Genomic DNA, 24,883 nt, shown 5'->3' with positions numbered 1-24,883 from the left:
ATTCAAGTTGTGTTGGGAGTTTGCGGAGTTTGCGGTATACATTTCAAAGTTCTCCGCAAATATCCTGAGTTTGTTAAGAGGGAAACGAATGTGTTGACAATCTGAATACGTTATATGCAAATCCGAACTAACGTTTGAACATGTGACCTTCGACCTTACAGGTAAGATAGCACAGATAAGGTTGTGTGTTGTTTTGTGTATCGTCAATGAACTTGCCGAAGACAAAGTCACAAACTAAATTTAAAATTAACTATTGGGACTTACTCATGTATCCAAGAGAATGGATGTCGATTGACATTGTGTTCATGACACTGAGAATGTTTCTTTACTGGGCACATGTTTCGGATTTTCTTTCCCACGATGCGTTTCTTAATAAAACCTCAGAACTACCCTGAATGGTGTTTCATCATCAAATAGGTCTAGTGCCTAATTCTAAGACTAGTGACAACGTGTTTCATTCGAAAGGGGTACTCTAAATGTCATGAAAAAAGGTACTAGATTGGAACGATGTTTCGAGGTACATGGATAGAATAGTGTGCATGGTGTTAACACCCCAAACACCTTCCACAACAAACCCCTAAGGATTGTAGATCCATTTGAGATCCTGAAGTGAAAGCAGAGTTCGAAGTCAGTGCAAAAGACCACTGCAGTAAGATAAGCCCATTAAAATGCACTGTTTTGTTCTTATTAGTATGAGCTATATTTACTGTCATCAATGCATATTGTCTATAATCTTCCTGCTGGCTATGTCAGAATGGAATTTAGTGTAATATGAATGGTTGGAAAGACAATCACTTCAGAATAAGGAAGAAGGGTATGCCATTTTCATGATTTCTTGTTGTACATAACAAATTAGTGGTTGCATAATTCTAGATACTTGGAGTAAGAACAGAGTACAGATATGAACATTCTAATAAAATAATTTCCTTTTTTGTTCATTATATCAAACTCCCTTTTTGCCAGATAGATTTTTCAAGCTATCTTGCTGGCCACTATTGCTGCTGTGCGTCATGTCACTTTATGACTGACCATGTATCAGTTTTTATACACAGAAGATGTTAAATGAGGTTATTTGAAATGTAATGAAAGTTGATGAATTCCAACAGTTACTGAATAATTCCATCAGGACAAAAATGGGACACCAATGGGATGTTACGCTTCTGACCTTTGTTCAGAGTGGGTTCAAAACACTGTGCATGAACAAAGAAATTCATGGTAGTCTGCCAGTTTGTAGAAGACAAGTCCATTAATAGTAGTCCCACTGACTGGCAGTGCTTAAGGGCTAACAAACTCAACCATTAACTGTATATACTCTAAATCAACAAAGTTTTGCGAGCAGGAAAGTTTTGCTAGTATTGCGAATGAACTGTAGGCGCAAAACTTTCCAGACGTAATAATTCACCTCTCTTGTTTTGTTCAGTAATTAACCCTAGTCTGTGTTTACGTGATTAAACATGGCGGCCATATTTGCTATTGTACTAATGAACACAAACAGATTACTAGACGCTATAGTTTATTACACTTACAAAATTCAATCATTTCAGTGGCATAATAGCATTTGCAACAATACACATTCAGTACACAACAATAACAATAACAGTATCTCACTTCGTCACAATATCAAGAAGGCCGGAAGTTTGCCAGCCACGGACGACTTCCTCTTTCTTTGTCTTGAGAGCATCAAGGCTTGCAATGATCCACCTCGCGTGAATAGGTTTCATGACACTTATCCTCAAGTCTACACACTTGTCAACACAGTCTTTCAAGTTTTGGGCAACACACTCGGCATACCACTGTGTAAAGTGGGTTTTCATGGCAATCTTGAAGGAGGCATTCACGGACAAATCCATCGGCTGCAATTCCCCTGTACATCCAGCCGGAACGAATTTCCAAACGAAATGTCGCTGCTTCAACAAGTTCAAAAAAGAGTCGCAGCGATGTGCTGCAAACACATAAAAAATTACAAGAGTTTTCTGTCTAATGGGCAATTTCAAGTTCTTTTTGACTGATTTCGTATAAGGCACCAGTATGTTTTCAATGTAGTCCAGCATACTTTGCTCACAACTCCAGTGATTGGCTGTGTGTGTCACGTGCCAATCAGCTGGAAATTTGACCTGGGCGTGGCACTTGTCTGTCACTCCTTGATAGATGATTTGCGGTGGGAGGAGTTCACCTGTAGCAGTACTTCCCAACACCGCTGTCACCTCCCGCTTGTCTTCAAGACCTACGATCTCTACTTGTTTCAACCCCTGTGTCGCCAGTGTCCAGTTGGAGACTGGAACGATCTTAACCCCTGTTTGGTCGAAGTTGATCACAAGTTCTGGGGGAATGTTGTACTCGGTGACCATATCACCCACTCCAGAAATAAACTGGTCCTTTTGTTTCTTGAAATCGTCCGGGAGTTTTCTCGCAGCCTTTGTACCCTTCCTTTTCACAAACCCTAATCGATTCAAAAACTCTGCCCATGATTTATTCAAATTAATAGGGCCACCATTCTCAGCTAGAAGAGATCTGTTTTCGTGAGTTATTATCCCCTTTGCAGCAGCAATAACAATGGAAAAGTTGATGATTCCCCCACTATTCCGAATGCCTATCACGTGATCTTTGACGAGATTGTCAATTTCTCCAAGGAGCAGTGGCCGACCCATCTTCTTATATGGCAACTGGTCAATTTCTGCTGTTTTATCCTCACCTTTCTTTTGTAAGTGAGATTTTTTCATAAATCTCACTGTGCTTTCACCAATGTTCCTCTTCATTAAAGTGCTAAAATGTTTAACTGCCCTTGTGTTACCGTGTTCGGCAGCATATTTTGCAATCTTTGCATGTGTCTCCGGTGAAAAGTGATTGTTCTCGCGTTTCCGTTTCACACCACGTTTTGTTGTAGTAGTGTCTGGTGTTCCCTTCATACTGTCTTCAATCGCCTTGTTAGCTGCAGTCATTCTTGCAGCTTTTTCCGGTGTTTCGGCTGAAGAAGGGTCAGGTAGTCCTGGAAGAACAGGGTCGCTTCGCTTCTTCACAGTCACAAACTTCAACATTTTGTGAATTGATGGTTGTCTTGACTGACTGACCATTTAAAGGTGTTTAATTCCGGATGTTTAAAACAAACAATGTGACACTGAGTTAATAATTAATTACTGTGTTAAGACAATGAACTACGTATGTCAAGGCATGTGTGCATAAGCACCCTTTGATCTTTTCATTATGACTGTAATCCCCACTTACACTGGTAAATCACGTGATCAGTCATGGTGGGCAGTGCATGTGTATGTACATCGCTGTTGTCTTTGGGAGGTGTGCTTTTTACAAATTATATATTGTCAACAATTCCACTTGGTTTTACAGGAGGTGGACTCGCAAAACAAACAAGACGTAGAATTGACTGGGTTGTTTATCTCGCAAAACATTCACGACGGAGAACTTTGTCGATTTACAGTAACTGATGGAAATATTTCTTGCTCTGGGCTGCAACCCTCACTTGCTATACTGTTGCTCTGAACCAGTTACTGGAAAAATTAAAATTCTTTCCTTAAATGTATTGGTATTTGTCTTGCTTGACCACCATATGAACCTGTAAGTGATGCATTTAAACTTATTTGTGTAAAGTTTGCTGTGATGGAGAACGAAACTGACACTGTGCCTGAGAGAGAGTCCTACAGTCCAGGCGATGTTGTGTGGGCCAAGATTCCCAACTGTCCATGGTGGCCAGCAGAGGTGAGTTCTTACTCTGGCGATGACAATCCTAGTGTTTCCCCCAGGATCCAGAAAGGGAAAGGCAACAGGATATCAAAAGGATCTGCTCAAAGTGCACAGTTATCTCATTTAACTTCAGTGTGAAATGTAAGCAAAATAGATGCTCTCTCCTAGAAAGGCTGAAGGGAAACACTAAACCCCAATCTTTGTTTTGAAAAAGAGAATCCTCTTTCACACACAGAGCAAGAATTCACTGAGGGTCAGAAATAGTTTTCATTTCATGGGGGTGGAAGAGACATGATAATTCTGTTGAGGACCTCTAACTATAGTGCTTGAGTTGAATGAAATGTCTTATTCAGTGACATTTTAGACATTGGAATGTACAATACTGATAAACACTCTAGACTGCTACCTCTTATGTTTCGTGAGGGTAACAAGTCAGCAGATCCTATCTACATTAGGGTTTCATTTCCCTACTATGATTGTGTTTGGATATTTTGAATTGATATAAAATGGTTTATTTGCATTTCCCTGCAATGTTGAAATCATAGCAACTCCTGAATGTTCTCTCTTTCAGGTGATTGAAGAAGATGACTGCCCTTTCCCTCTTCCAGAATTTCGGAAAAAGAAAACCGTGGTAGCAGTCATCAAGTTTCTTGATGAGGATTGCTAGTATGTAGACATAGTGGATTGTTTGATGTATTTTCTCACTCTGGTGCTTTTGCTTTGTCATGTATTCCCAGATACCATTGCCATCAAAATTTTGTAAAATTTATCCTGTCTCACTTTCTTTTTCGGCAATGGAATGGAAATGACCTAACCTCTAAAGAGCATTCAGGAAAGCTGTGCATGAATTTCAGCATGATTTTCATTGCCCAGTACCTCGATCATCAACCATACTTCAGGATGGCTTTTCATGATGCTGCTCCCAATGATATTGAGCCATATCTGTTTCCTGATCTTTTCATACCATTGCATGTACCTTTCGTTTATGAGGACATTCACTACTAGTGGAGGACCCTCACAGCTTACATTGACAATTGTATTCAGACTCAGGCAGATTCACTTACAGTTCTCAAAATGATTCCTTTGAGGTGTTGACATCTCATTATTTGTACCACCAACTTCAAGATGTCAGAGCTCATTCCAATTCTGCAACTTCAGTTTATTTATGGAGTGTTTGTGTTTGTCGCTCCTGAAAGATGGAAAAGTGGTTGATACCACTGGTACTGTCTCCCTCGAAGATTGCTTCGTCAATGGCTGGAGATCTTCGTGGCCTTCTCAAGTCAGACTAAGTTCTTCTGTGTCTGTTCCTGATTCACTGCCCCACTTTCTAATGTCTTCCCATCGGTACCTTCACTGGAAGCTGGTCGGGTGAAATGTTGGTGCTGAAGTGTCTTTTCATCATCTGTCAGTCTAATATCTAAATGGTAGTGAAGCACATTTTATCAGTCAGCAAGTAGCAAGCCTGTGGTCTTTTGCCGATGAACCACTGCACATAAATGATCAGAATTTTCATTATTTTCTTGTGCAAAATTCAGGTTTTATATGATTTTCTTAGTAAGGTACCATCATTGGACTTCCTGCATTGTGCTAAGTGCCTGCATTTTCCCAAAATGGATTATTTCATTAAACGACAATATCTTTATATATTTAGGGTCACTCAGGCACTTTACTAAGCAGTACTGCTTTTAGCAGTGATTGAAGGAAAAACAAAAATAATTAGACATTGATGAGGTTTGCTGTCACCTGATTTGGTACTGCCAGAACTGTTTGTGTTCAACAAACTTGAGGCATTTGTCTTCTTCTTTATTTACGTCCACTGCAGTTACAACTATTGAAAACTACATAGCCCTATGCTGTAATGCTAACGTGTTTTCTTTCTGCAGACCTCTCTCTCACTACTGCACATGTCTTGCATCGTCTTTTTTTCTTGTGACATGACCCATACATTTGTTCTAAATGTAGCTTTCCACTGTCAACCAAATGCTAACGCTGGCACTTAAAAACACTATTGGCAGATTTAGATAGAGAGAGAGAAGATAGTTTTTGGCTTGTTATTGTAAGTCAGAATCAGTTGCAGTTGTTGACTGATTAAGTCAGGAATATTCAGATGATCTTCTTTTCTTGATAAAGTACATATATATCAGTGTTTATATGTTTCAGTTACTGCATCAATTCCTTGGATCGCATCAAACCTTTGCTCTGCCCTTACTATGAGGAATATATACTTAAAGGTAAATACTCATCTGGTAATTAACTTTCAAAAGTGCAAGTGATTCAGAGATTACTTTGATTTACGTGAAAGGAAGTATTTACGGAATGGATGACATCGCATTCCATGCAAAATGTCGATATCTGTTGTTACAGATAGTGATATGAGACATTGTTATTTGACAGGTAGATTTCCACCATTCTAATTGGCCCTCTTGGTCACATGACAGCTGTGACACTAAACAATGTCAACCTCATTTCATCACATGAATTTGATATAACAATCCAAACACCTCTGGTTGCTAAAAATAGATTTGGGATATTCCAGCTGTGAACTCTGTGTATCACGCTAGATAAGGAAGGGATGCATCGCTTCATCCCTTTGACTATGTTTATCTAGAGTTATGTCCCATCTATGTTAAAATGGCAGTAGTTTTGTTATATAATAAAACAATTATTGACTTTAGTTCGGTTCATTCAATGATTTATTGACCTTGGCCTTCACCCAAGGCAAATATCACATGTCCAAGATCGATAAATCATTGTATCAACCTCACTAGAAGTCAGTAATTGCATATCATTATTATATGATGGGTAGAATTCCACCTTTCTGATAGGTCCACTTGTCACTTGACAGCATTGATGCCATGCCTGTGTAGATTTAAGACCATGTCTGATGTTCAGGTGAGAAGTTATGTAACTTGCTGTTATTCACCATGCAGAGTTTAGTCCTTCATTCACTTTCTCAAGACATCGTTTGATTCTTCGGACTATGATGATCCCCCAAATCATCTCAGACCCTATTTCATTTACTCATCTCTTTGACTTGTTATTCACTTCAGGAGAGAAAGAGAAGAGAGAGAGTCTGAGGGTGAAGTTCGGTCCAGCGGTCAGACTGGGCCTTCAAAGGGTAGGAGTAGTCTCCCCTTCCAAGCAGGCGCCTGATGAAAATTCCCAATGTCAGCTGCTCTCAATGCAAAGCCAGGAGAATGATAACACTAATAATCCACAGAGACATGACAATCATACTGATGCCCAGTGCCCAGAGACAAAAGACAGTGACGCTGAGAACAATAACATAGACCCAGGGAGGAAGCACACCACCAGCGCAGATCATCAGGTCGCAGAGACTGAGCCAAAAGAACTCCCAAGACTGTCTAGAGTGAGACGGCAGGTCCAGAAGTTTGTTGCAAGTAATCCTCATCCTCATCCTAGAGTCAAAAAGGGACAGAAAAGACGCAGCATGTCCACGGGCTCTGTGGCACCAAGCCAACGGAAAATCCGAAACTGTAGCATTGATGCAAACTCACCAACTATTCCATATCCTTCACAAAGACTTTTTTCTCTTGGAACTGCCAAGTCAAGTCTGGCAACTCGTCTTGATGTGCAAAACTCTCTGGGTGTGGCAGTGAAAAGATCTCTTGAAAGTGAGTATTCATCTACAGCTTCAGTGAACAGCGACTCCGTCTCAGCCTGGTCAGTAGGGACTCAGTGTAGCCTGTCCAAGGGGCTGCCCAACCACACCCACATGATGACTTCAGATGGTCAGGAGGAGATAGAGAATGAGGACAATGGCATTCAAGATGAAAACCAGGGTCTTATGTTCCCTCGCCACAGTTCAAGGTAAGTGTCAAAGTGTCAGCTCTAGATTACCTGGGAATCTTCCTGAAAGTGTCAGTAGCTATACATCAGTTGTTACCCAATGATATACAGTAATCGTAGTTATTTTCACGTGGATATATCACACTTCTAGCACATAAAGATTGTGTGTCAATAATCATACTAACTGAAATAGTCATGGTCAAGTCATGACAAATCATAACAGTGTTTCCATTTGCCAGCATATGCCAGCATTTTACTGGTAAAAACATAAAAAATTCACCTGGTTAAATTATTTACTCCAATCCAAATAGCATCTCTTAAGATTTAAGGAAATTGCCTTGTAAATTGTATCTGCATCATATGTGATACGTGTATGGTTTTCCATGTCAAATTTGTAACAATCCCTAGCGATTATTATCACTGGCTGGATACTTCACATAGCCTCAATCCAGATGAGAGGCATTTGGTCGTGCGGCTACATTGTATCAGATAGCAATACTCTATTGGGGCCTGCAGTAAAATTAATTAGCAGTAGGGAATGGATAATTAACCCATTCACCACTGCAGTCTGGAACCTAACTAACGGAGGGTTCATATTTGTTACATTTCAAATGATCATAATATTATGGACAGAATTAGAATTATATACTATTTTTCGCAATATTTTTGAACAAGTCATTTCTCAGATACTTGCTCCGGTAAAGTTGTCCAGTGTACATTACATTACAACCTCAGATTTCTTTGCCTCAAACTTAGCACTCGGGCACTATGCTAAAATACATGAATGAACCGTTTTTGTCACAGGTTATAACCTAGCCCAATATGTCCCCCAAGTTCCATAACATATGTATCGGTGGTGATTTTTAGTACACCTTAATTCATTGCTAGTTGATTTCACACATGTGACAGGTGTTGTCAAATGTCATGTTGATGCAAGTATAATCCCACCACTCTCTGACGGTTTTTGTAAGCACAATTCAATTATGGCGGCTAGCTTTGATCATTGCTTGTCAGTTGTGAAAACTTTCTGATGGATACCATGGCTCAGGTGCTTGAAATGCCTGAAAACACACTGACAACTGTACTAACAGGTCTTTCGTGGACTTACGGCAAAAATAGCATCCTGCGAAAATATATATGATTACGATAGGTCATAATGTTTTGAAAACAATGTGATCATGGACAATATAGCAAGATACAAGGAAGTTTATTGTCTGCAGCATGAAATTACATACGTTTTGTTTAACATGTTATATTTAGGATTATATTTTCTCTGTAAAATACAGACTATTTTTTCCCATTTCCCATTTGTGTATTGGATCTACGTGCTCGGAGTTAGGCACTCCATCAGGAGCAGTCTATTCCACTTGGATACCACAGATCACACGATAGAAGTCTGACATTGGCAGTTGGAATTCCAGATTGTGATTCGCCCTGCCCACCCACAAACTTTCCCTCTGTATAGGTCATCCCATGTGGAACATGTCACATCTGACCACTTCATTAAAGTTATTGTGTATTCATACCCCAAGTTTGTATGGTAATCAGTTCTGGTGTATATATTAGTTCAAAATATAATCACTTGGATCTGAGTTTGATACTGAGAAGAGACCTGGAACTGATATCTAATATTTGCTGCTCAAGAGCAGAACACCCAATTATATTACTATTGTTAATGGTATAACAGATGACTGTATAACTGTAGCAATACTAAAGAATCAACTATTTGTAGTTTAGGCCAGAATTAGTTAAATGACATTTGATTGTTGGTTTCTTTTCATCAATTTTTTGTATTCTGTTTTGCTTTGTTTTGTATATTTTGTTTTGTGTTTTTAATATATATTAAGCAATTAGAATTAATAAATAAATTTTGGATAAATAAATGTTCACTCAGAGGGATGGATATCTTGAGTCATCCTAGTCAAAACCCAGCTTCTTTTGTGCTAATATTTTTCCAAAATGACAAGATTTTGAGAGAATGCAGGTTGTGTTTCTTTAGGTTTAGCAGGCCTAGCCCTGTTGACAATGTTTTGTTGATGGTTGTTATTACAGTGCATCCATGTATGACTCCAATCTTGACTCGGAATCCTCAGAATCAGATGATGAGTTGCCAGAAGGACTGTCTCCATCAGTTGTTGGTAGGTGTCTTATTGTAATTATTTGATGTGGAGCATTCTTGGAGCAGAAGTCCTGATCAAAGACAATTCACATAAAAATTGATTGCAACAATGCATTTGGTATTCAGTTATATATTTAGTGCTTCACTTAAGTGACAACATTGAATAATACAAGTTTATTTAGTATTTTCATGATCTTATCAATGAGGAAAATAGGAACAAGATGGATGACAATTTCTTTATTATTATTGTGATATATGTGTAAGTGATATTAGTATCTTGCCTGTTTTATAATGATAGAAAAACCCTAAAAATCTGTACAGCCCAGTTATGAAATGAAATTTATCTGTCTCTCCCTGTAACAGACACATCAACCCTACCAAAGGTGAGAGATGTAGTGTGGGTCAAGTACAGGCAGTGCCCTTTCTGGCCAGCAGTGGTGAGTACTCAGTCCTGAGCTGTGCTCAAGTGGACTGGGCACAGGCAAACTGTACTCCAGATTGGGAAAGCAGAAAGTAAATGACCAGTCCCCTTGGATGCAAGTGAAGCGAGCAAAAGTTGGCAATGTACTTCCCTCACTTCAGTTTGAAAAATATTTTTCATGTCAAAATAAGATATCACCACCATCAAAGGTGTGGGTTGTGCTCTTGTTGAACCACGAGAGGAAGTGGATGCGTTCCTTCGATGGTGCCGATATTTTATTTTGACAAGAAACATATTTTTCAAACCAAAGCGAAGCAAAGAACGTTGCCAACCTTTGCTGCACAACCCTGTTGGCGCTACAGTTTGCCTGTGCATCAAGTCATGCTACTCCAGGATTTCGGTGTTCAGTCAACAGTGTTGTCTTATATACATGCATTACTTGCATTTCATGAAACTGAGCCCTAAATTATACATTTGTGGTGCTGTGTATTTGTTCTGGAACTGCATTTGTGGAAGGGCGTTTGAATGTGTCAGTACTATTGTGATGGAGTATAAAGACAACTATTACTGCAACTCTGATTATTAGCTGGTCTAAATGTTTGAAGAAAATTTGTAAAATAAAGTGCAACGTATTCCAGTTCTGTACTGTTCACATTACTCATTAACACTGAAGTCAAACTCCTAAAATGATAACTGTTCCAGTTTAAAGATTGATGTGTAGGTTATTCATAAAGTAATAGACTATGAAACTTATTGTAAGCCGTACCCAAAAAAAATAAGGAAAAAATAGAACACAGGGGAAACTTTCCAGAACCATATCAGTAACCTTCATTGCTGGATTTCCTGAAAACTGTCACAATTGCAAGAATAGGTCTTTTTCACTTGTCCCCAACTCATAAACTAACCAATGATTCATTATCATCTAAAACAGGACTTCCTGTTCTGCCCACTAGCATTCAAAATGGCCACTCTTCGTTAAGTTGAGAGATTGAGAGTGTCGCAGCTAACACTTTGATGGGATGCAAAATAGGTTTTAAGTCATTTGAGCTGGTCATATAGGTAACATTTTTTTTTCATTTTGGTCATGCCACAAGGACACACTGAAAATATTTCATCCATTCCATTTCAATATTTACCATGCCAGGGCAGTGTTTTGATTCCTGAGAGTTATAATGTTCACCCAGCAGTGCAGGTTATTTGGGTTGTAAGATCCCAAGGAAATTGCAAAAGCCTTTTCAGAACCACTTTGAATATACACCAGTGTATGTGGAGTTGAGATGATTATGAATATACATTTAATATACTTAATAATATTCATATTTTTAAACTTACCCTGTTTCACGTTATGTAGATCTCCTCTTCCTCTACGACCATGTGTGGAAACATGCTATGCACTAAGCTGAATCAAATCTTACTGGCCTCTGCCCCCATCCTGACATCTATACTTGTCAATCATCTCTATGCTAATGCTGCATGCTCAGATGATCATGTGACAGTCTGCTCCTGTCATCTCTCTTTCTTGTCGCTTCACCGTATGGACATGTATGTTCTTTTTCCTCTGACAAGTCTGAGTGTTCTTTCAAGAAAGAATGGGTAGATCTAATAGGTATGTCTCCAAAAAGGGTAAACATTATGACAATTGTAATAGCAACTTTTCTGTGGCAGATCTGCATGCTATGTGTGTAGATTGTTTCAGGCATTGCGAATGGTCGCGTCGCTGTGCTGGCCTCGATGACAGCACCTTTTCCGAGTATCATCGGGTAGCTAATAAACGTTTGGCAGATAGAGTTTGTTGGAGATCGGACGAGTGTCTGTCTTCATCGAAACAACCCAGGACAGAATATCGTAAAAAATTGGCTGTACACAGATCTCCGTCCCAGTCTCCCAGTGGAGAATTTCTGGAGTAGGTGTCAGACTCTTATCTTAGCGAGAACCTTTGGCGTTTGTTTCAGACACATGCATCTAGGCCACTCCCATTGGCAGTCTCGTCTCGTAGTGTTGTCTTCTTCTGATTTCATTCGATTTTGGTGGTGGCTGGGTTGCAGCTTCCACACATTCCAGCAGAAGGTTCCTATGTGTCGCTTGGTTTGATGCCTCGTGCAACCTACCAAGAGGAGAGTTAAGCGCATTTCACTTCAGTAGTTGAATCTGCTTTAACCTCACATTCTATGCTTGAGTCCAGTGCAGCACCTTTGGCCGGGAGAGGTTACTGGTTTCAGATCAGCGCTTTCCCATTCTCTTAACATGGACCCATTGAGTCATGGACAACCACTTTTTGCCAGTGAGTCACTTCTCTCTGAAGCTTAGTTTACATTTGGCATCTTCGCATCAGCAGGCATACATACAGGCAACAATGGTGTTGATACAAGAACAATTCCAGACCCATCTAGACCAGCTGGTGCATTTCCATACAGGCCTTTTTCATCCAGAGCTTTTTCGTCTCTGTAGGTCTCTGTAGGTCTCTGTTTAATGAAGCTATTCAGGAAGTGGCCACCACAGTTGGATAGGATGCTCACTTACAGGTTTGAGTGGAGTTGCTGAAATACCAACACTTACAGGTGTAAGATTCAGTGTGTCAACGGCAACTTGCTCGGTACATTCCATCCAGACCTCTGTTCAGGTTCTACGCCTTCTTTTTGAGGACAAGGTAACAAGGGCCGTTTTAGATGCCAGTCAGTCATTCACTGCTTCAAGACCAGCTTCCACCTCGAACCAGTCTTCTTCTCTGAAACCCGACATGATATTCGAGCACGACTTGGTCCTTACACCCTCATTTGTGCCTTTACAGATTTCCGTGGTAGGCGGAATATGTGGGACTCATACCCCAGATTGGACCATTTTGGCTTCACCATCCTGTCGAAGGGGTTTTAACTTCCTATTGTTGGCAATCCTCCTCCAACACTCTTTCCAGATCACAAAACGTATTCCATTCAGCAGATTCCTAATCTACAGTCCACAATAAACATGTTGCTTCAGAAACTTGCGATAAATACCTGGGCCTGTCTCCGACTCGGACAAGTTGAGACTCATCTTCAACATGAAGGTCTTCAACTAGATGTTTCTTCAGCCTCTGCCTCATTTCCAGATTATGTTGGTGGCCCTTTTCAGAACTATTATCAAGCCTGGTAATTACATGCAAGGGTTAAAAAAATCCTATCGCCCGAAGCCAGGGACAAGTCAGTTTTCATTTTGGGCAATCAAATAATGGTATCTTACTTGTCCTTGGACTACTAGGTAATTTCCACTTACGGTTTCAAACTGTAAATAAACTTGGATTTTATTTCATATCTGCTCATAATGTAGCTATTACATTTTGCAATAATAATAATTTAGAGTTATCGATCTTTGAAACTTATCACTCTTCAATAAATAGTCCAGTTAACATTAGCATCAAACATTGTGTCATAAAATTAGGGCAAGTGAAAAATTTGAAAATTAGTCAGTACAAGTAATTTTCTTGAAGACACTTGCCCTGTGGCAAGCCCTGACATGATCAGCCTCGATCTGCATGATGCATATTTACACATCCCAATCTTCCTGGCCCATGCAAGTTCCTTCAGTTTGTTTTCAAGGGCACCCACTATCAGTGGTGTGTCCTCCCATACACGGCTGTTTGCACGGGTCACAAATGGCAGATGGCAGCAGATGGTAGCAGAATACCTGCAGCATCTTAGTACCTCCAAGAAGCTTAAAGGCTCAACGTTATCAAATTACCTGGCTGCCCTTTATACGGTTATTGCATCGACCTCAGTTGTGAAGATATCCACTGTCACTCCATCCTCAATATCTCCAGGGTATACATTCTGATAAATCTCCACTATACCCTGGACGCATCTATGGCTCAGCCCGATAAATATATTACCTCCCTTGGCTGGCTTTTTATCCAATCAGGTGTGTACGCTGAGAAGGTGAGCAAACCAATCACAACTCACTTTCGCTTTTTAAATGAACTAACCGATTAAACTTGGCAAAACAAACCAAGAAGAGGTTCTCTGCAAGAGGTAGAAGGGGGTTTTGCATATATTTTTTAAATGTTTCAGACCTATAAACTTTTCTGTATGATTTCCACCAAATCTGAGTCTCACTGCAAGCAAACCTTCACAGTTGCAACCTTTACCTTTGTTGACACTGGCAAGCTCGGTAATAACAGCGGCCTAGCTGATTGGCCACTGTGAGAATGCGGAGCCAGCAAAGGGAGGTAATAAAATTATCAGGCCGATCCGTAGATGCGTCCAGGGTATAGTGGAGACTTATCGGAACATATACCTTGGAGATATCGAGGATGCTGTCTCTCCTGAGGTCTTATAAGCTGGCTGACCAGTCCCGGAAATTCTTACCTCCAGCTTGGGATCCTTTCGCTGTTCTTGCTCACCTTACATCAGAAGATTATGAACTTATGGAAGAGAAAGATTTTGAACGTGTCACCTTTAAGACCTTTTTGCTGTTAGTTCTGGACACAGCTGCTCGTATTTCCAAGTTGCAGGCTCTCGATGTTTCTCAGGTGTGTTTTGAAAGGTCTGCTCATGCCAAGGTATTTCTTGGTTTGCAGTGGGACTTTCTCGCCAAAAATCAATTATCAGGTCAATTCCACCCCTGTCTACAATTTTGGGTCCAGACAACACAGAAGATTTGTCCTTGTGTCAGGTTCATGCATTAAGGATTTACCTAGCCACTTCTAAGGTCCACCACAGGTTATGGAAGAGAATTTTCATTCCGCAGTTCGCTGCCTCTACTTCGGAAGACTCTCATACTACCTTGGCGATTTGGATGAGGTCTACAATCCTGTGTGTGCGTATGGGTTTGCGGAGCTTCCTCCACCATCAATGGCAAAGCCTCATGAAACTCAGGCGCTTGCTTCTCCAATGGCACTTCACAGGAATTGTTCCCTCCAAACCATTTTGTCAGGATGTTTTAGGAAATTGGATACTATCTTCGCATCCCATCACCTTTGGGATCTCTCGCTAACAGATGTGGAAGGTGTCTATCAGTTTAGCCCCTTTGTCCTCTCCGTGTTCACAGAGTAAGGAATCTTCCTTCGCATCAGTTTGCTCTGTACATAATAAAGATATTGATCTTATCCATATCTTAGTACTTTTTTCATATAAGCTAGATCATTCTCACCAGGTGAACTAGGGTGTGTTTACACTGTCATGGCTTGAGAGACTTTGAGACCAGTCTTGTGTTACATGAAGAGATGACCAACACTCCACTTACTGACCTCTACGCTCTAAGCATTCAGTGAAATGTTGATTCTGAGTGCCTTTATGGTTTTCAAAGCGTTCTGCTCATAAGTCCTTTCTCACCTTTGGTAAGTTAAAGAGTACCAATAATAAACTAGTTGGGCTACCGGGCTATTACCTCTTTCACTGCTTTTTAGTGTATGTCTGTTGTGTGGTAATTTCGAAGCAGATATTGGCCAGATCACTGGGGTCATCAGATAAATCATGAGGCGGCGGGGCCTCCTTGCCAAACTGCGTCCTTTTGTTTGACAGCAAATTGCGGCTGAAAACCACATTAATTCGGGAGCGCCCACTCCCTTGAATTTGTACTGTGTAAGCCAAGGGGTTCTTTGAAGCGACCCATCACAAGTGTGGAGTTAGCACACCGAGAGATGATGGTTCTCCTGGCCTCATTATGCAATGCATACTCATGTTTGCAGAGTTGTCAGGGTAATCTGTGGCCCTCCTGCCAACTGTGGGCTAATACATAACGTGAGATAGGATGTTTAGAAAGTTGGAAATTTTAAACAAAAATTGTACATTTATATACTCATCCTATATCACCCAATGGATGCCAACCCAACCTGCCCCACATCACAGATTACAGAAAGCTCCAAGATGAGAGTGACAGGCACAGACTGTCACGTGACCATCTGAGCATGCAGCATGAATACAGAGATGATTGACAGATGCCGGTGTCAGGGTGGGGGCAGAGGTCGGGTGGTTAGAGACCTGTAAGATTTGATTCAACTAAGCTCATAGCACATTTCCACAAGTGGTCGTAGAGGAAGAGGAGATCTGCATTACGTGAGATAGGACAAGCATATACATGTACAATTTATGGTTAAATTCAAATATGATTTATCTCTATTGCATGAGAAGAATATGAATGCTGTTACCAGTAATGGCACAAAGAATTGACTGTCTCCTTGACTTTGTTTTGTGTGTGTGTAAAGGTAAGAAGGATCCAGGATAGCAGAGGGAAAAAAGGTCCAAAGAAGATCCAAATCCAGTTTCTTGGGAACACAGGACACTTCAGAGAAAAGTAGGCCCCTTAAACCCATCTATAACAAGGCATTCTTTTCTGTTTTGAGTGTCATATTTGTATTGATATTCAGGCCAGATTAGAGAAGAATCATGTTATGGCAAGAGTTATGTCCTTGATATTAGATATTATGAGTTATCACATGTCAAGCCAAATACAGGGGTTTTGTCAGTCCTGAGTTGGATTCCCCGAGCCTCCGGCTCAACATTCTTATTCATTAGGTCATTTGAACAGCTGTGTGTGTCGACATTTAACAGTCCACTAAGCAGTTATACGCAGAACTGAAATCTTCACAGTGCATTGTTTACTCAAGATCAAAGACATGTAATTGAACAATCATCTAGTTCACGCAACATTGCTGGATACTTGTCTGTTGAAGTCAACCATTACTGACTCAACTCCATCAGTGTCGGCCTCCTTTACATTGATAGGGAATCTGTTTTTCCAACCATTCATTTAAAAGCTGATTTAAAAGCTGGCTGATGTAGAACATCATACACAACTTATTCATTAATGAGAAGATTACATGTGATAAGATTTGTTAGGTGCGTGACTATCAACTCATTATAAACTGGTCCCACTGTTTTAGTCTATATTTGTTTCTTTATAGTTTCTACGTGACATACAGGCGGGACCGTGTGTTCCCACTGGACCATGTGAAAAGAAAGGAATTTGAGGTTTGTGTTGCATGTTCATAGGTTCTCCTGTTGCATGTTCATAGGTTCTCCTGTTGTATGTTCATAGGTTCTCATGTTGTATGTTCATAGGTTCTCCTTTTGTATGTTCGTAGGTTCCACTGTTGTATGTTCATAGGTTCTCCTGTTGCATGTTCATAGGTTCTCATGTTGTATGTTCATAGGTTCTCCTGTTGCATGTTCATAGGTTCTCCTGTTGTATGTTCATAGGTTCTCCTGTTGTATGTTCATAGGTTCTCATGTTGTATGTTCATAGGTTCTCCTTTTGTATGTTCGTAGGTTCCACTGTTGTATGTTCATAGGTTCTCCTGTTGCATGTTCATAGGTTCTCATGTTGTATGTTCATAGGTTCTCCTGTTGCATGTTCATAGGTTCTCCTGTTGTATGTTCATAGGTTCTCCTGTTGTATGTTCATAGGTTCTCATGTTGTATGTTCATAGGTTCTCCTTTTGTATGTTCGTAGGTTCCACTGTTGTATGTTCATAGGTTCTCCTGTTGTATGTTCATAGGTTCTCCTTTTGTATGTTCGTAGGTTCCACTGTTGTATGTTCATAGGTTCTCCTGTTGTATGTTCATAGGTTCTCCTGTTGTATGTTCATAGGTTCTCATGTTGTATGTTCATAGGTTCTCCTTTTGTATGTTCGTAGGTTCCACTGTTGTATGTTCATAGGTACTCCTGTTGTATGTTCATAGATTCTCCTGTTGTGTCTTCATAGGCTGTCTAAAGTGAATGGCTGCTATGTAATGAATGTTTTGCCAAGCAATGAGTGGTGCTTTGTTCAAATGAAAAATATTGTTGTATTTCTATTAGAGATGAACAGTATTCATTGTTAGATTGTAAAGATTCATTACCCTGTCCCCATGTTTGTCTGAATGGTAAAGTCGGTAATTCTAGGAATTATTAATCTGTTCCTATGCCAGACTGTAAGGAGCACTCTCATATTTCTAGGATGCAGGACTGATGAGCGACAACTTAGACCTGCAGGAGAGATTCAAGTCAAGTCTTCAGGAAGTTGAAACATACCTCAACAGGAAAGCCCTCGGTCTTTTGCCTCCTAGCAAAGAAAGCAGCTTCTTTGATGATGGTACGTGTTGCAGAGATGTGGTTTTTCTGAATGGAATTAACATATAACTAGCCACTACTTATAAAACAATGTTCTTGTCCTATGTTACAGACTATGAAAGTGACACCAATGACAGCATGGCTGAGGAAGATCGCAGTCAGTTACAGTCCAACATACCGGTCAACAGTCCCGAGGAAGGCAGCAAACTAGCAACTCCACCAGCCCAAGTTGTCAAGAAGAGCACAGGGAAACAAGCTCATGGCTTACACGTGCTTAGTGTCATGTAAGATAACCAGTGCCTCCATGATATTATCATGTATGTCTGTGCCCCACCACAAACAACGCTGATTTACTTGTGTTCATATGTGTTAATTGCAGTATTGGACACAAAATATGAAACTTCAATAGTGTTAAGGAACAAAGGATCACGTATGTGAAAGATTTTAAGAGACATTTTCTTTTCTTTTAGGAAGGAAAGAAGAAAGGAAAAGAACAAAGTCCTTTTAGACTTCATAATATCTGAAGAAATGAAGGTAATGGTTGCTTAAGAAGGATCCTTTTTGTTGTTTATGTGTCGTTAGTGCATTTTGCACTGGCATTGAGCAAGTTACAACTCTTAATCACTTATCACCACACATGGATATGGTGATTTTATATTCATTCAGATCACTTTTGTGACATCTGCTTTTGAGAATGGCTTCTGGTTCAATTCAAATCTGTGCCAACAAGAAGTTGTTAAATAATGGCACTTGTTGTTGCCCTGCCTTGTGATCAGTACTAAGGGGATAACACGAGGCATGGTCAGCTTGATCTATGTGTACTGGGATAACTGCAGCATGGTCTATAGCACTATATGCAGCTTTATGTGCTGCAGAAATCTGCATTCCATATGCACAAATGGTTAGAAGGGGAAAACAGTGTGTAGGATGTCCAGAGGGGCGCAAAACAATTTCCATTTGACCATGTTCTTGACAAGGCATGTATGATTGGTGTTATTAAAAAAGAAGTTTGACTAGAGAATGTATAAACAGTCTCCTCTAGGTGCAGGCACTTCTGCATTGACTTCATCACTATATCTTTGTCATGATGACTCTGTGTTTGAAGGTATGTTAGTGTCCGATTTTGTTTCAGGAATACTTATTAGCTATCTACAAAGGGACAAAGAAGAGTGAACGTCATACTCAATACCATTCTTCAGTTCGGGAGCGAGATAAGCTACGTCATTCTGGGTTTGGTCCAATTGCAGATGAAGAGCAGGTGGGCCACCATTTACATTAGAGATGTAATGATTGTCAGTAACACTTGGCAGACGTTAGATACTTTATCACATTCATCTATACTTATGAGAATGTTGTTTAAAGGTAAAATGGCAGCTTGGTGGGTGTCATTTTCAAATCATTGTTCCAAATTGTCTCTAAGGTTTATACTCATTTCAGCATGAAACCATATGCTTTGGTTAACTCAGTAATGCCAAAGACGACAAGTGAAATTCCCACAGAAAACACCATTAAAAAGTCTACTTTCACATCCACTTAAGACAAGTGTCAGTTCAGAAAAGTTGCTTCCCTTGCACTGACAAAAAATTAAAAAGGAAACAGCTTATTATTTTTGAGTTTGCTTATCTTTATATCACATAACTTTTCATCTCTTTGTGATTGGCACTTGATTTTAGGCTGTTTGAAAGCCTCTTAGGTGTGTAAGTCAGTGTCATCGTGATGATTAGATTGATTTGAGAAGTAAATTGCAGACAATTTTACAAACTGATTAAGGCATTTGTTACAGGTGAAAAAAAGAATCCACATATCTTTGTATTTGAAAAAGAAAGTCCAATGTAATGTGTTTCAGCAAGATGAAATTACATACAAATTTGTGGAATGGTACAAAGACTACGCCGGTCCAACAGCTGACATTGACTACATCTTGGATGTGTGGATACCCGAAGTAAGTAGTTGTCAGTCCAGTATCATTTCAAACATTATTGTTCCAGTTAGTAAGTATAACTTTACCCAAACAAGTTGTATTACAAGATATTGCTCAAGGTACTGTAAAACTTTCCTCCCTCACTCAGTTCACTCTTCATTTAACCAATGATTCTTGAATCTTCATCTCAACAACAGAGAACAGATTCTGCTCCCAGACAGCCTGAAGTCTTTTCTGATGTGTTGGACTCCCTGATTGAATGTCTGCGCAGGAACCTATATGTTAGAGCCGGTATTCAACAACCACCTTTACTTAGATGCATCTCTACAAGGATGGGGTGCTCATCTTGAAAATGAGGTAGCAGCAGGAATCTGGAACAAAGAGGAACAGGCTCTTCACATCAACCAGTTGGAAATGAAAGTGGTCATTCATGCCATCAACCACTGGTCGACAGCATTGAGAGACAAGTTATTGATGATCCACACAGACAACAGTAGCGTTTTACATAAACAAACAAGGGTCAACAAAATCATTATCTCTGCTAAGCCTAACATTTCAACTGATCAACCTAGTCGACATTCTGAATCTTCAAGTAAAAGCATGTCACGTACCAGGAGCCTGCAACGTCATGACAGACGCCTTATCTCGTCCCTACATCCATCTCCAACAGAATGGATGCTACATCCGGAAGTGTTTCAACTGATCAAACTTTCGGATCACCACAAATAGACCTATTTGCAACGAGATTCAACGAACAGACAACAACCTTTGTGTCGCCAGTACCAGATCCCTTAGCCTGGGCAACGGACACTCTCAGCATTCCATGGGTAGGAATAAAGGCGTACGCATTTTCCCCTTCCAGTACTGTTACCAAAAGTCATCGAGAAAATCAGACAAACAAAGAGATTACAACTGATTTTGGTCGCGCCTTACTGGCCAACGAGAGATTGGTTTCCAACACTTATAGGAGGGCTAGGACAACCAACACTACAGTTACCAGAGTGGAAGAATCTTCTCATTCATCCCCACACAAGACAAATGCACGGCCAACCATCAGTTTTCCGTCTTCACATATGGACCGTATTAAGACTTGTTTGAAACGCAGAGGATATTCAGAGAGAGCAACAAAAGCAGTCACCTTAGCTTTACAGAAATCCACTAGCACACTTAATGACGACAAGTGGAAACAGTTTGAGACATAAGCCAGAAAAAAGGGATTTTCGGTGAACAAGGCAAATCATCCTCAAATTGCAGATCATTTATGCTATTTACGTCAGTCTAAAGGTCTGAAGGGTTCTACATTATCTACATATTTAGCTGCTCTCAGCTCAGTCATCACCATGGGAACGGGGACCAAACTGACTAAAGTACCAGAGCTCATTGCCTTACTACATTCGTTCAAGTTGGAAGATTAACAACACAGATTTAGGGCTCCAGCTTGGGATTCAAATATTATACTCCAACATCTCACAAGTGATGCATATGAACCACTTGATCAAACTTCAATTGAAATGTCGGCTCAAAAGACGCTATTTTTACTTGCCTTGCCTACAGTGGCAAGAATATCAGAAAATCATGCTCTAGACTTTAATCGAATGAGCTTTGACACAAGTCACCAGGAAACTTTTCATTTAGGTCTAAAATGGGATACATAGTAAAGAATCAACTGCCAGGCCAACCAGATAGACAAATCCGTATACAGGCTTTGTCTTCAATTTTAGGACCACATGATACACAAGATTTATCATTATGTCCAGTGAGAACATTGAAAATATACATTGCACATACCCAGTATAGAAGACAATGGTTCAAGCGCCTATTTATCCTTATATCTACTGAGACACCCACAGAAGTATCCCGCAACACTATCTCAGTCTGGATCAGAGCTGTTATACTTAGAGCATATAAAGCCGTAGGATTAGACCCTCCATGAGCCTCTAACCCACATGAAGTCAGGGCTCTAGCCTCTACACTAGCGCTACATGGTAATTGCTCGCTATCGACTATTATGGAAGGTTGTTTTTGGAAGTAAAAATACAGTATTCGCCAACCATTATCTGCGAGACATAGCCACAGAGGACGTCATTCATCAGTTTGGACCACTTGTCATTTCTCAGCAACTAACTGTTCCCCAACGACTTAACTCACCCGATATATCACGTGACTTATGGAAGCCAGACACTGTGTGGAGTATTTTTGTGGAAAGTCTATGCGCACGTCTTGAACAGACTAGCATAAGTGATTATGACCTTGCATTCATTATGAAGATAATTAAACATAAAGAAAGGTCACCACTAGTTTCGATTGTTATATCGTGATATTTAGTTGCATCAGAAACTAACAAGACACTAGCTATATTAGTGTCATCACGTACCAGTCAACAAACCTTTTTGACTGGATGTGACTCCCCCAAAATCTACAAGGAATATGAGAAGAATAAGACTGAATTATCGCTGTTTACGAGTTCCATTGCGGGGGGGGGGGGGGGGGAATTATTAGACGTAATTTACAAGTGACAGCAGAATCCAGCGTGGCCTGACCTACCGCCGTTTTCATCGGATTCTGTAAGCATTTAAGCATGTGTCAGGATAAGGAAAAATATGTAGTTTTCTGAATAAAATTGATATTTTATACTTATCCTTACTCATGGCGAAAACCCTCCCAGCCACCCCTCACAGACACACTGAATTCTCGCATTCTCATGTCAGGCGATTACAGGAGAGAGTGAAGTAGCATGGCAGTCAGCTGACCATGTGCGCGGGAAAAGGGAGGTAGTACTTGGGTGAGTGTGATTTAACGTCCGCTTCTTTTAGAAGGGAACTTCAAGGGATTTCAGGTGTTCCACTACCTTCGCCAGACAGAGGAGAGTAAGCAATTAAGCATGAGTCAGGATAAGTATAAAATATCAATTTTATTCAGAAAATTACATTTATTCATAAACTCGGTAAGTGCACAGATTGAAAGTTCAGAAAATATTACACCTTTGTCTGTGTTTGACAACTGAGTCAACCCATCTGACAGATTGGAACCTAACCAAAGCAGATTGTGAAAGAATTGTGTCTTCGATAGTCTTATAGCATTCCAGTGTATTACTTTCAACTTTGTCCATTATTTGTGACAATGTATTGTCATCTGTGGTGTCATCCCACTCGTGACTTGACATCGCGACAGTGTGAAACAGAATGACTTCAAATTCAAACTTCCATTGGTGATTTTGAAAACACGCAGTGAGAGGGTATGAGGTTTGTCCAGATAGACGATGAGCAAGCCAGTGTTGATTGACAGCTGAATATGTGTCTCAGGCTGCGCCCTCGACATATTAAGCTGTCAATCAAGACTGGCTGTCTATCTGGACAAACCTCTCGTTTCAGATACCACTACGACTTGTGGTTATGGCATATCATACAGTATGATAAATTGACATAGTTATGGGAGATTTGGGAGTGAATATCAGTAAAAGTGACATAGTTATCATAGATCCAGTGTATGTAGCAATTCTGATGTCTTCTCTATTCTCTATTCTGCCATATACAGCATGATGAACTGATGTATTTTATGGTAGATCCAGTGTGTATCATAACAATGATGTATGCTCTGTATTCCTGTCTGTTCTGTAAAGTATGATAAATCAACATTGTTATAGGAGATCCAGAGCAAAAGGCAGCTATCATGTATGTCCGGTTTTCCAGACCGTCATATACAGTATGATAAAGCCACGTATTTATGGGAAATCCAGAGTGTATAGCACTTTGATGTATGTCCGGTTTTCCAGACCGTCATATACAGTATGATAAAGCCACATATTTATGGGAAATCCAGAGTGTATAGCACCTTGATGTATGTCCGGTTTTCCAGACCGTCATATACAGTATGATAAAGCCACGTATTTATGGGAAATCCAGAGTGTATAGCACTTTGATGTATGTCCGGTTTTCCAGACTGTCATATACAGTATGATAAAGCCACGTATTTATGGGAAATCCAGAGTGTATAGCACCTTGATGTATGTCCGGTTTTCCAGACCATCATATACAGTATGATAAAGCCATGTATTTATGGGAAATCCAGAGTGTATAGCACCTTGATGTATGTCCGGTTTTCCAGACCGTCGTATACAGTATGATAAAGCCACGTATTCATGGGAAATCCAGAGTGTATAGCACCTTGATGTATGTCCGGTTTTCCAGACCGTCGTATACAGTATGATAAAGCCACGTATTTATGGGAAATCCAGAGTGTATAGCACCTTGATGTATGTCCGGTTTTCCAGACCGTCATATACAGTATGATAAAGCCACGTATTTATGGGAAATCCAGAGTGTATAGCACCTTGATGTATGTCCGGTTTTCCAGACCGTCATATACAGTATGATAAAGCCACGTATTTATGGGAAATCCAGAGTGTATAGCACTTTGATGTATGTCCGGTTTTCCAGACTGTCATATACAGTATGATAAAGCCACGTATTTATGGGAAATCCAGAGTGTATAGCAGCTATCATGTATGTCCGTTTTTCCTGACTGTCATATACAGTATGATAAAGCCATGTATTTATGGGAAATCCAGAGTGTATAGCACCTTGATGTATGTCCGGTTTTCCAGACTGTCATATACAGTATGATAAAGCCATGTATTTATGAGAAATCCAGAGTGTATAGCAGCTATGATGTATGCTTTATTTTCCAGGCTGTTGTATACAGTATGATAAAGCGACGAAGTTATGGGAGATCCAGAGCATGGGAGGCATTCAACAAAGGATGTCGACTCTTCAAGATGGAGCAGCGACAGATTCACCAACACCTCATTGAAACTGCCAGCAACATTTCCCCAGCAGATGCTCGCCTGTACAATGAGCGTCTGCAGGAGCGCATGCAGCTGCATATGCCCACATGA

At 40.2% G+C, this 24,883-nt stretch overlaps 1 protein-coding gene across 1 annotated transcript; it reads left to right on the top strand.

Annotated features, from left to right (window-relative positions):
• Positions 1-24,883, top strand: LOC137276630 (PWWP domain-containing DNA repair factor 3B-like). The gene is made up of 15 exons (XM_067808239.1): positions 1-161; positions 3,604-3,711; positions 4,268-4,362; positions 5,857-5,927; positions 6,747-7,527; positions 9,559-9,644; positions 9,989-10,062; positions 16,222-16,310; positions 16,921-16,987; positions 17,955-18,090; positions 18,181-18,352; positions 18,539-18,602; positions 19,201-19,326; positions 19,915-20,010; positions 24,677-24,883. Exons 2-15 carry the CDS (start codon positions 3,613-3,615, stop codon positions 24,881-24,883), a joined length of 2,163 nt encoding a protein of 720 aa, XP_067664340.1. The 5' UTR covers positions 1-161; positions 3,604-3,612.

Source organism: Haliotis asinina, chromosome 3 (genome assembly GCF_037392515.1).
Source record: "Haliotis asinina isolate JCU_RB_2024 chromosome 3, JCU_Hal_asi_v2, whole genome shotgun sequence".
In the NCBI taxonomy this organism is placed as follows: Eukaryota; Metazoa; Mollusca; class Gastropoda; order Lepetellida; family Haliotidae; genus Haliotis; species Haliotis asinina.
Note: the sequence above shows the minus strand (reverse complement) of the source record. Positions and strands in the feature narration are given on the sequence as shown.